We start from the raw sequence: 12,832 nt of genomic DNA, 5'->3' as shown, positions 1-12,832 counted from the left end.
ACCTTTCACTTCCGTATTCCATGAAAATACCTTCAGATGAACGCACGACTGCAAACAGAAGTAATACCCTGTATTTATGTTGTGGGCCGCAGCACAGTAGTATGTCGGCAGATCCAATAAGATTCGGAGACTATGGCGCACATCGAGACCTTACCACTTAAATCTGAAAAGAAGTAAGTTCCTATGTGCTAAACTCCTAGATGTTGTAGTTATTTATCGATTATACTTTGGTCGACATGCACCACATCGCCCTCGGCTATGAAACCCGTTCGTTGTTTAGTACGAAACAAAAGTAGTGCGGAATACATTAATACGTTAGTAGCTACTAAAATAGAAACTATAGTGCATAGCGTGAAAGATGCTTAACCGTGATGGTAGTCATTGTAATAACAAGCATTTCATTAACGAGATTTTAAAAATTTATGGACATCCACAACAACCTGTAGTAATTTGACAAACTCAGTAACTAAGTGTATGAAATGTTTCAAGAACAACTCCAGAGACCGAAAGAGTTTACATGATATTTGTGAGAAATGTCCACCAATGAAAAGTAAACCTACATTTTAATTGTAGCAACATACGACACAGGGATTGGTTTATGCATCGTGATGTAGGAAGCATTATCGACAGTCAGCCAGCGGAAAAATCCACCCGCTGAGGAACAGTTTATTTTGACGAGACAGTATATGTAAGTAAGAGAGGAAACGACGCATTTTCTTGTGCCTATGCAAGATCCATAACATCAGTCGTGAAATTACAGCAATTGCGCGTAATGCTTTTCCCAGACGTCCAGCCTTGGCCGGATGCAATAATGGAAGAGAACCTGACAGTGTTCGCGGTGTGGCTCCTACCTTCTTTCTGGCTTGGTTGTGAAAAGCAATAATATCTATTTTCAACATTCTTAATATACCCTTACTTAAGATTTTCCCCCGCAGTAACATTTACGGAGACAGCATTCCAGGTCTCGAGATCTTAGTCGTCGAAAAAATCTGTCACACACCGCTCGGTTTAATGCGTTTGTGTCGTCCGACAGAGTGCTGTGGGGGAGAAACTGCAAAGGTAGACAACGATTCCATTAGATGATTGGGGGCGGGTATGAAAGGTTTTCTAAGATGAAGAGCCAATCTTAAGGCAAAAGAAACTGTGCACCATATTCTCTTCTGGATGTCTGAGCTTAGCACTGACATTCGAGTAAGGGCGACTCGCGCAGTCTAATTAATACAAGCATTAATGTGTATTCTAGCACTGCCGATGAAACTAATATTAATAACTGTATATTATTAATACCTGTAAAAACACATAAGTAATTTGCAAATAGAACTGACCTGTGCAAATAACAGTCTTACAAATGCTTCATTATCTGTTGGAGGTGCGGGAGCAATTAAGTCGCTCTATATTATTTGACATAGCTTCCTTTGAAATAATTTGTTTCAGTTTGTCAATGGCGAAAGTGGTCTTTAAACTTATTTTATACCCATCACTAGCGACAAATTGCATGTCCGACTGTTCTCTTGAAAATACCTCTCTTATAGTTTCTGGGAGTGCCACACTGGGGTTCCCAATTGTGAATATTTGTGAGGAGATTTTCAGTTCTGGTATTCACCTGATAATGCACAGGCAACCTCTCAAAAATATTGCTTGCAACCACTGTGACGGAACTGCTTTCTTTCAGGGACGACGTTGTCCATACTCCCAGACAAAAGGTAAAAATTTCCGCTGCCTTGGGGTATCAGTTGCGTGATCACGCACTGGTCGAGACGTAGTTACCTGATCGTTTCATTCCACTGGTGTTGTTGTAACAGTAGACTGGGAGTGCCACAGAGGGGTTCCCAAAAGGGAATATTTGGGAAGAGAGTTTCAGTACTGATAACAAAAGGAAACCTCCGGAAAACATTGACTGGAACCTAGGAGCTCGAACTGCACTATTTCTGGGGCAACGTTGTCCATTGAGCCAGACAACAGTTACAAAATAACGCTGCATTGGGGTACAAGTTCCACGATCACGCACGACTGTGCTCGTCGTTACCTGGCCTCTTGATGGCACTGGTTCAAAATGGCTCTGAGCACTATGGGACTTAACATCTATGGTCATCAGTCCCCTAGAACTTAGAACTACTTAAACCTAACTAACCTAAGGACATCACACAACACCCAGTCATCACGAGGCAGAGAAAACCCCTGACCCCGCCGGGAATCGAACCCGGGAACCCGGGCGTGGGAAGCGAGAACGCTACCGCACGACCACGAGCTGCGGACTGATGGCACTGGAATTGTAGTAACAGTAGACTGGGAAGTGCTACAGAGGGGTTGCCAATTGGAAATACTGTGGAGGGGAGTTTCAGTCCCGGTGCTCATGTGATAACAAAAGAAAACCCCTCCACAACCTTGGTTGGAACCCAGGGATTCGTACTAAACTAATTTATTTCTGAGTCAGCGTTGCCCATTGTCCCAGACAACAGTTAAAATTCGTCTACCGCACACGTGTGTATGCGTCGTTACCTGGTCGTTTGAGCGCGCTGGTGTTGAAGTAGCAGACGACCTTGGTGGTCGCGGCCAGCGCCGCTGACCAGCAGCAGGCCGACAACAGCAGGAACCTGGCGAAGCTCTGCATCGCGAGGAACAGTCACACTGGACGAGAGCAGCCCGGCCCGCAGACTTTTACGCGGAGGAACGGCCGTGGGCTGGTCGCGGTCGGAGGGGAGGGCACAGTGGCCGCGTGGTGGTGAAGGGGGGCGGGGGGACGGGGGCGAGGAGCATGACATCATCCGCAGCAGTGGCTCAGCGCGTCCAAGGACTCCCGTGGGGAGTCAACCGACAGCAGGTGGGCTACGATTCTGCGAAGCGCTCTTTGCCAGCTCTCCGCTTACAGCCTGTTGCTTCTCCGAATGGAAATATGAACTCCTGTTTGTGGACTGGCCGTTCCTGTAGTCAACAGCCGTCTAAAGACACCAGGGTCCGAAGAAAATGGACTGCTTCTTCTGAGGTTTTAGATGAGTCGTCCAACCATTATGTGTAATGTCTTCGTTTAAATTGCGTAATTATGTCAAGTAACTTCACGAGTAACCCAGGCAAGTGAGTTATGACCCTTGCTGTTCATATTGTATATTAATGACCTGCAGACTTTCTGCAAATGGTTCAGTCATTTGTAACGAAGAAATATCTGAAATAGCTGCAGAAATGTCCAGTCATATCTTGATAAGATCTTACTTTGGTAAAAAGACAACTTGTTATAAATCATTACAAATCTAGAACTGTGCACTTTACGAAACGTAGAAAAGTCAACGGCGCACAAATAGAATTAGTGTACTCGCACCATAAATATTGACCATCAGTACTGATAGCTCTCAAGATATTATCAGTACTGTCAATGTGCACAAAGCCTGTGAAGTCCAGAATTGACGTTTTGACAGGATGCTCTTTTTAAATGGTGTCAGAGCTTCATGAACCGGTCACACGGAGTTATTGTGCACCGTTTGTGTTTGTAGGTCGTCTTTGTTCCTTTCGATAGATATTCACAGCCGGCCGGTGTGGCCAAGCGGTTCTAGGCGCTGCAGTCTGGAACCGCGCGACCACTACGGTCGCAGGTTCGAATCCTGCCTTGGGCATGGATGTGTGTGATGTCCTTAGGTTAGTTAGGTTTAAGTAGTTCTAAGTCCTAGGGGACTGAAGAACTCAGATATTAAGTCCTATAGTGCTCAGAGCCATTTGAACAATTTTGAGATATTCACAGTTCCCTGCTCTACTTTCTAAAACGTACAAAGAAATAAAAGAAAAAAAAATGCCCTGAAGACCACGCTACAGCCCAGCGACCGCTGTATCATTCTCAGTCATTCACCGTCAGATGCGGTATGGAGGGGCATCGAGTCAGCACATCGCACTCTAGGCCATTGTCGACGTCCCGACCTTGGAACTGCTACTTCTCACTCAGGTAGTTCCTCAATTGGCATCACGAGGCTGAGTGCGCCGCGGTCCAGTTCTTCCACCAAGGAAAAATCGCTGCAGTACGGGGACTCGAACCCGGGTCTCCTGCATGAAGGTCTGTCACGTAGACCACTCGGTTATGGAGGCGGGCGAACAAAGAAATAATGATTGAATTTATCGACTGCAACAGGAAAACAATCCCTGCGCAGCCAATCTCCAAAAGAATATCCGGACGATTTAAAAAAATCGCCTATAAAGAATTATTAAACATACATACAAAACAGTTTTATAGACCAACGTATTTTCAACTTTAGGATGGTCACTGGAGGATTCGCTATGTCACTGTTTTTTTCATGAATCTGAAGACATAGTATCTGTTTTTTTTAATTACCCATCAGTGTGGGAAGACGTTTCTACTTCGAAAAATACATCATACATATGTAATAAATACTAAGAGGTCTGTAAAATGCATTTCATTCTCACTAAATTGTAACAGACAGTAAAAAAATGTTTCACGTTAATTACCTCACTCTGTGTTTGCAGGGCAGATGTAATTGAGGAGCTGAGTGTACAAGTGACATTCACAAGCACACATTTGTCAAATCGAGCGAGGTGGCGCAGTGGTTAGCACACTGGACTCACATTCAGGACGACGACGGTTCAAACCTACGTCCGGCTATAGTGATTTAGATTTTCCTTGATTTCCCTAAGTCGCTTCAGTCAAATGCCGGAATGATTCCTTTGAAAGGGCTCGGGCGAATTCCTTCCCCATCCTTTCCTAATCGGATGGAACCGTTGATCTCTCTGTTTTGTTCCCTCCCCGAATCAACCAACCAACCACACTCGTCAAGCTAAAGTTTGTATCTCTTGAAAATAAAAGAAGTACAAGCGATTGCTTGCACAATTATGCGCTCTGTGATAATAAAGTTTAGGCTTCATGCCAGTGGCTGCACTGCATTTGTTCCCCAAGACAGGATGGGCGCAGTGAAGAATGTCAGCCGGCCGAAGTGGCCGTGCGGTTAAAGGCGCTGCAGTCTGGAACCGCAAGACCGCTACGGTCGCAGGTTCGAATCCTGCCTCGGGCAGGGATGTGTGTGCTGTCCTTAGGTTAGTTAGGTTTAACTAGTTCTAAGTTATAGGGGACTAATGACCTCAGCAGTTGCGTCCAATAGTGCTCAGAGCCATTTGAAGAATGTCAGCCTATTGTTTTTCGTAGTAGAAATGAAAACGGAAAACTTTTGTTCGATTAAAGCCATGGATTCCGTAGCAAAGGACGAAGTTCCTAATATTAGTAGGATCAGAATCGGCAAAGAATATCTTCTAACAAAGCAATTCAAGAACCCACCAGAACGTGATCTTCAGTTTATCGATGCGAATCTTAGGACACACAATACTGGCCGCTCATCAACATTTCTCCTGCTGGCTTTGCATCAAGGGGTAAAGTTCTTTAGGAAATAAAGTACTACATCACTTCAATTTATCGTGGGTTCTGTAACAATGTATCCCATTTCCAGATTGCAGTTACCATGAATGTAAGAAGAGGGAGTGGAAAAACAAGAGGTGTGGTCAAAGAACTGGATAAGCCAGGCTGAAAACTGTACCAATGCAATGACAGCATGACTAATGATGTCCCAGGGAGGACATTCTTCAAGAGATACGACAGGAGTAAATGATTCAGATTCTATATTAAGGCACTGGCTGTAAGGATATTAAAGAAATCAAAATGAATAATCTCTCACGTGTGTTGGAGCCACATCAGTACATTTTCGTTTAAGTATTTTTAGTTCATTTGCTGGTTACCTATTGTTTGTCAGGTTGTTACATTACTTTTTCATTAATTACGCACATATTCTTGTTTTATAACGAGCATGTACAACGAGGGTCATGAGTGTTGTACCAAAAACAAAAATCTTCAGAATGAAGCACACTAAAGAAAATGTTTTTGCACTTGTACTTGTTTTACTCTATAAAATTTTAAGATACCCCAGGAGTATAAGCATTTTAAGTACACTATACAAAATTGTGCATAAGCCTTACAATCTCGAAACAGGCATATTGCTATACGGGACTAACTGACTATTAGAAGAAAATATCTGATATTTAGATAGTAATTCGCATAATTTTTAAACAGTCGTTTAACTTTGGTATCCATTTACTCAGTTTGTCTCAGCAAACACATGTACCGCTTATACCCTAAGACCCTCAATTGTCTGATAGGTTTCCGTAACAGTTTTGCTGATTGTATTTGCTTATCTTACAGCACTAAGCTTCAAGCATTCTAATGACCCGAAAGTGGCCAGAAACCTCAAACTTCCTCTTAATCTCTCATCGACTGCGACTGCCTCTCTCATTAACATACACTCCTGGAAATGGAAAAAAGAACACATTGACACCGGTGTGTCAGACCCACCATACTTGCTCCGGACACTGCGAGAGGGCTGTACAAGCAATGATCACACGCACGGCACAGCGGACACACCAGGAACCGCGGTGTTGGCCGTCGAATGGCGCTAGCTGCGCAGCATTTGTGCACCGCCGCCGTCAGTGTCAGCCAGTTTGCCGTGGCATACGGAGCTCCATCGCAGTCTTTAACACTGGTAGCATGCCGCGACAGCGTGGACGTGAACCGTATGTGCAGTTGACGGACTTTGAGCGAGGGCGTATAGTGGGCATGCGGGAGGCCGGGTGGACGTACCGCCGAATTGCTCAACACGTGGGGCGTGAGGTCTCCACACTACATCGATGTTGTCGCCAGTGGTCGGCGGAAGGTGCACGTGCCCGTCGACCTGGGACCGGACCGCAGCGACGCACGGATGCACGCCAAGACCGTAGGATCCTACGCAGTGCCGCAGGGGACCGCACCGCCACTTCCCAGCAAATTAGGGACACTGTTGCTCCTGGGGTATCGGCGAGGACCATTCGCAACCGTCTCCATGAAGCTGGGCTACGGTCCCGCACACCGTTAGGCCGTCTTCCGCTCACGCCCCAACATCGTGCAGCCCGCCTCCAGTGGTGTCGCGACAGGCGTGAATGGAGGGACGAATGGAGACGTGTCGTCTTCAGCGATGAGAGTCGCTTCTGCCTTGGTGCTAATGATGGTCGTATGCGTGTTTGGCGCCGTGCAGGTGAGCGCCACAATCAGGACTGCATACGACCGAGGCACACAGGACCAACACCCGGCATCATGGTGTGGGGAGCGATCTCCTACACTGGCCGTACACCACTGGTGATCGTCGAGGGGACACTGAATAGTGCACGGTACATCCAAACCGTCATCGGACCCATCGTTCTACCATTCCTAGACCGGCAAGGGAACTTGCTGTTCCAACAGGACAATGCACGTCCGCATGTATCCCGTGCCACCCAACGTGCTCTAGAAGGTGTAAGTCAACTACCCTGGCCAGCAAGATCTCCGGATCTGTCCCCCATTGAGCATGTTTGGGACTGGATGAAGCGTCGTCTCACGCGGTCTGAACGTCCAGCACGAACGCTGGTCCAACTGAGGCGCCAGGTGGAAACGGCATGGCAAGCCGTTCCACAGGACTACATCCAGCATCTCTACGATCGTCTCCATGGGAGAATAGCAGCCTGCATTGCTGCGAAAGGTGGATATACACTGTACTAGTGCCGACATTGTGCATGCTCTGTTGCCTGTGTCTATGTGCCTGTGGTTCTGTCAGTGTGATCATGTGATGTATCTGACCCCAGGAATGTTTCAATAAAGTTTCCCCTTCCTGGGACAATGAATTCACGGTGTTCTTATTTCAATTTCCAGGAGTGTATTTTGCTGCTCTGTTTTATGTCATGCCAACATTAATAATTTGTCGTATGATGCAGGAGTCATCCGAAAATAGTTTATGAAGTCTTCAGAGTCTGTGGTTGTGATTTCAGTCAATAAATTAACATGCAACATGCAACTTTTTCGTTGTTTCCTGCTGTTTCTTTCTAGTTATAGTTAATATAATTGCCGCACCCGCGTTCTTCTGGGTATTCGACGTCGTATCCTTGTGAAATAGCATTGTCAAATGACAATACTCGTATTATAGCTGGTGTGAGGGTCACTTCATTACATGAAAGGTCTGAGAAACAAGCGTTGTCAATAAATGTGTAATGAACGCGTGCAGGCCGCTTAAGACACCCCATTCGACAAGCATCACAGAGTATCGTTACTGGATCTTTTCTTGTTTAGGTATAGCACTGATGCACTGACAGAGGGACGTCATCTATGACCAAAATCACTGCCAGTATGTGAGGGAGAAGTGAAACCTCTTTACGTAAAACGGAAGCTCTTTCTGCCTACGCCGTCAATTTTACACGCAATTCCCACGCAAATAAGAAACAGACATAAATGATACTGCTAATTATGAAAATAAATCGATTTTATACTGATTTGAACTCAAACTTTCACTATAGGTAATTTTCACAATGAAATTGTCTCTCATGTTTTTCTCTACAGCTGCCATACGTATAATATAACACACCTGTGTCCAAAATTAAAGCACCAAATCGCTATTTTCCGTTCCTGTATCTAATTTACGATATAATCATACAAACTGTCATCAGATGCCCGGTCGATTGTGTTCTGCCTGGATGATGGCATTCCGATCATCGGACAACCACGCCAGCACTGACGTCAGGGCACCTATCAGGCGGTGTGGTATTTAACGGATAGTCCCACGTTCAAAATCGTTGTAGATACAGTCACAGACGGTACAATGTGTCACGGAGAAGACACCTACCAGACTCTCTGCGGTGGAGGGCTGTAGAAAGAATGAAAGAACAACAGTCGCAAATTGATGTGGTCCGATGGCTTAATGTGAATCGTTCTGTTATTTCTCGGATGTGGCGACAGTTTATAGAGACCGAAACTGTATCCCCAAGACCAGGGCTTGGTCGACCACGCCTGGCCTCAGACAGAGAAGACCGTTATTTGCCTGTAAGGGCACGACAGTACTGCCTTAATACTGCACGGCAACTGCCAACCTCGCAGCATCCGCTGGACATCTTGTATCGAGGCAAACGGTGTGCAGAAGGTTTCGGCAGAGAGGCTTCTATTGTCGGAGACCTGCTGTATGTGCACCACTGAAGCGTCTTCACCGAAGGGAATGTCTAGAGTGGAGTCGTCAACATGCCACCTGGGTGGTCGAATAGTGGGCCAACGTTCTTTTCACAGATATGTCCCGATTTGGTCTGGAAAGTGATTGTCGACGGATTCGCATCTGGAGGGAATTCGGAACACGATTTCGGGACTCAAGCGTTGTGGAAACAGAACGATATGGAGAAGGATCCCTAATGGTGTGGGCAGCGATTACGTTGACCCCTAGAACACCTATTCATGAAATTGCACGGGTGAATCGGCAAGATTGAACTGCTATCAGGTATCGTGACGGAATCTTGGGACCTCATGTGTGGTTGTTGCGAGGTTCTGACGGCCCAGACTTCATATTCATGGGCGATAATGCTCGACCTCATAGAGCACACGTGACTGACGTTTTCTAGGAAACGGAAGATATTGCACACATGGCGTGTCCTACTCGCTCTCCCGATTTCAGTCCCATAGAGCGTTTCTGGGATGCACTAGGGACACGGGTTGCATCCCGTCAGCATCCACAAACCACTCTCCAAGACTTACGAGCAGCTCTGGAAGAATAATGGGCATTATTGCCTCAACATGGGATTGATGACATTCACAGGATGCCTCGTAGTTGTCATGCCTGTATTGGTGCCAGAGGTGGTCACCCCTTATACTGAGCACATTAACCAGTTGTCGGAATGTATGTGCAAATCTGCTGGGTTGGAAAAAAAACCCTAGGACATTTTTGTCTACCTTTGAAGTTGTTTACTTTGGTATTCTTTAAATTGTTCCTACTTTACTATCACCTGTTTATACGAGGTTTGTCCGGAAAATACGTATAAAAGTTGAATAATGTCTTTATGTTACAAGTTGCAGTCACCGCCAGGTGGGACTACTGCTGCAATCAATCCCATCAACGCTCAGTTCGAGTCAGAGCACTCTGCGTGAAGGTGGGAGTGTGCGGCAGCTTGTTGACAGTTACCCTTTTTCACCTGCCGTCGACGTGGAGCTCTCTCTGATTGAGGAACAGCGCGTCAACATCAAGTTTCTTGCAAAGCTAGACAAGAATGGCCGTGAGATTTATGAGTGTTTGAAACAGGTTTACGGAGACAATTCTCTGAAGAAACCAACCGTGAGCAAGTGGTTAAAAAGGTTCCGGGCTGGCCGAGAAGAAGTGAACGATGACCCTCGCCCGGGACGCCCGTCGACATCGAGATCCGATGCAAATGTTGAACGAATTCGGGCTTTTGTTCTTAAAGACCGTAGGTTGACAGTGAGAAAGATTGCTGGCGAGCTGTCAATCCCCAAAACAGTCGTTCACGAAATCCTGACACAAAAACTTGAAATGAAGAAATTGTGTGCGAAAATCGTACCGAAGCTCTTGACGCCAGAACAGAAAGCAAAGAGGGTTGAGTGCTGTGAGGATTGGTTGGAAGCAGAGGAACTAGGAGACTTTCTCAACCGATTCATCACTGGAGACGAGCCCTGGTTTTACGAATTCGATGTGGAGCTCAAATCTAAAAGCAAGGAATGGAAATTAGCAGGAGAACCGAGAACAAAAAAGTCGCGAAAATCAAGGTCCAATGTGAAGACAATGTTGATTGTTTTCTTTGATTCTAGGGGCATTGGTCACAAGGAATTTGTCCCTCCCGGCCACAGAGTGAACGGAAACTTTTACGTTGAAGTTCTGACACGTCTCAGAGCTCGTGTGGCCCGAGTTCGACCGGAGTTGGCAAAGGGGAGCAGGTGGGTCCTTCATCACGACAATGCGCCCGCTCACATGTCGCTCGTTGTACGCGAGTTTTTGACCCGATGCTCAATCACCGTGACAGACCACCCGCCTTATTCACCCGATTTAGCCCCGTGTGACTTCTTCATGTTCCCGAAATGCAAAATGGTGCTTCGGGGGCGGCACTTGGGAGATGTGGAAGCCATCAAGGCGGAAACGACAAGGCAACTGAACAACATCACAACTGAAGACTTTCAGCAATGTTATCAACAATGGAAACGGCGTTGGCAGAAGTGTATCGCGTCTCAGGGCGAGTACTTTGAAGGAGACCATATTGTAATACCTGAATAATTGTAAAATAAAGTTATTATTCAACTTTTATACGTATTTTCCGGACAAACCTCGTACTGTCTTGTTGTAAAATAAACGCAACACTGCAAAATCTTCGTTTGTTGCTTTAATTTTGGACAGCAGTGTATATAATACCAAAGGCATCCAGTTAATTAGAAGCGAATTATGTGACTACAGTGGAGCCTTGCTTCGCCGCGACACTGGGAGGCTGCGGATCTCGTGACCACCGCCCCGACCGCATTTGCCCTCGAGAAAGGTCACCGCTACTCATCTGATAGCAGGCTGAGTTGATCTGAGGCCGCCCTGGAGGCACTGGAAGGATGAGAAATCAGCCACCCTGTCCGAGATTGAATCCTGGACCTCCAGGGCAAGAATTTATTGCTCTGTCCCCTAGACCGCCATGGCATCTAATTATGTAACTAGCAGCTAAAATTTTACTGTTTCAAATACAACCATATTTGGAACAACAATTTTTCGCTGCTATTAGTTAAGAAATAGTAGTCTAGAGGGAGGTATAGTTTCACATCGTACCAGGCGGAATAGTGCCAGAAGCAATTGCCTGTTTAGCAACTTAATTATATTCTCTCACCACTACTTTCTGCAATGCAACGTATTTTTGTATTTTCCAGGTTTAAGTAGCCGTCTTAGATCCAGAAAAGGCATTGCATGGTCAGAGAATGGCGACGCTTGCACCTAAAAAAGAGAAGAAAACACTGAATGTTCATAAAAGAACATAATAATTCGAGTTCGATATGTTAAATGTGATTTTAAACTACCATTGAAGATTCACAGAAACCAAAAACAGATTTCACGGTACGTCGAACTTTCTGAAACAGGAATATACGACCTCAGGTTTGCTTAGCAGGTATTTAATACCTAGCTTAGCCAAACGTAATTCGGATGTAACTCACCCACTGCGCTCGCGTTTCATCAAATACTTACAGCCACTATTTACCATTCGGACAATAGCCTATAGAAGGTCGTTAACTCGTTAACCACTTTATGTTTGACCGATTACTGCTGTTTTCAGAACCGATATCACTGACCTCTGACATTTCATCGCTGTGTCGGGACACTTCGTTTCACAAGTGCTTTCGCTTACAAGACGAGTTCATCATGGGCAAAGCAGCACATTTCCTCGAACTAAAAGAAAAGAATGAACCAAAATGGCAGCGCTTCAGTGTCACCACGAATACACGCAATAATACGGACGTATCTATGGAAACCACCATCTGTTTAGTTAGTACACGGAACGCTGAAATCCTTGATGTTGCAGATTGCTAATGCTCTTTAGGTAAGTGAGTCGAACAGAAACAAACTTGTCTGATGTTATAACGTATCAGTGATGTATTTGCTGCTTTACATCACAAAATTACACGAGATGTATCAAAAATATGTACTTCTTAAAATCGCTTTTGCAGATTTTTTTTATCATAGCTTGACAAAGCCAAAACAACTATCATTTCTATGCGCTTATGAGCTAAAAACTATCTACCTATTCTATAGACAACTTCCAGAATTTTCAGCAACAGTTCGGAATGGACGGATATGTACTATAAAGGAAAGATTAAATATGAAAAAAATCAAAATTATGTTTGTTTTAGAAAAGATTCTTGACGTTTTGAAATTCTTTCACCTGTCTGAAGAAAAAATCAGTGTAACGAATATTATTACGTTATTCTGTTTGTATATAATGCAAAATTTTGTGAGGCAACAGAACTCTTCGCTAAGTTATTACGTTAGGGTATAAGTTTTAG

The 12,832-nt window shown here is 45.1% G+C and overlaps 1 protein-coding gene across 1 annotated transcript in view; it reads right to left on the bottom strand.

Moving 5' to 3' along the window:
* LOC126470876 (chitinase-like protein Idgf4) overlaps nt 1–2,658 on the bottom strand; it is a 43,642-nt gene extending 40,984 nt beyond the window's left edge. The window contains exon 1 of the mRNA XM_050098895.1: nt 2,500–2,658. Within this exon, the coding sequence (XP_049954852.1) occupies nt 2,500–2,611 (112 nt within the window). The 5' untranslated portion in view covers nt 2,612–2,658. The remainder of the gene's footprint in view (nt 1–2,499) is intronic.
* Nucleotides 2,659–12,832: the final 10,174 nt, after the last annotated feature.

The sequence above is a fragment of the Schistocerca serialis genome, chromosome 1, assembly GCF_023864345.2.
Source record: "Schistocerca serialis cubense isolate TAMUIC-IGC-003099 chromosome 1, iqSchSeri2.2, whole genome shotgun sequence".
Lineage (NCBI taxonomy): Eukaryota > Metazoa > Arthropoda > Insecta > Orthoptera > Acrididae > Schistocerca > Schistocerca serialis.
The sequence above is the reverse complement of the archived record's forward strand: the minus strand, read 5'-3'. Positions and strand labels throughout refer to the sequence as shown.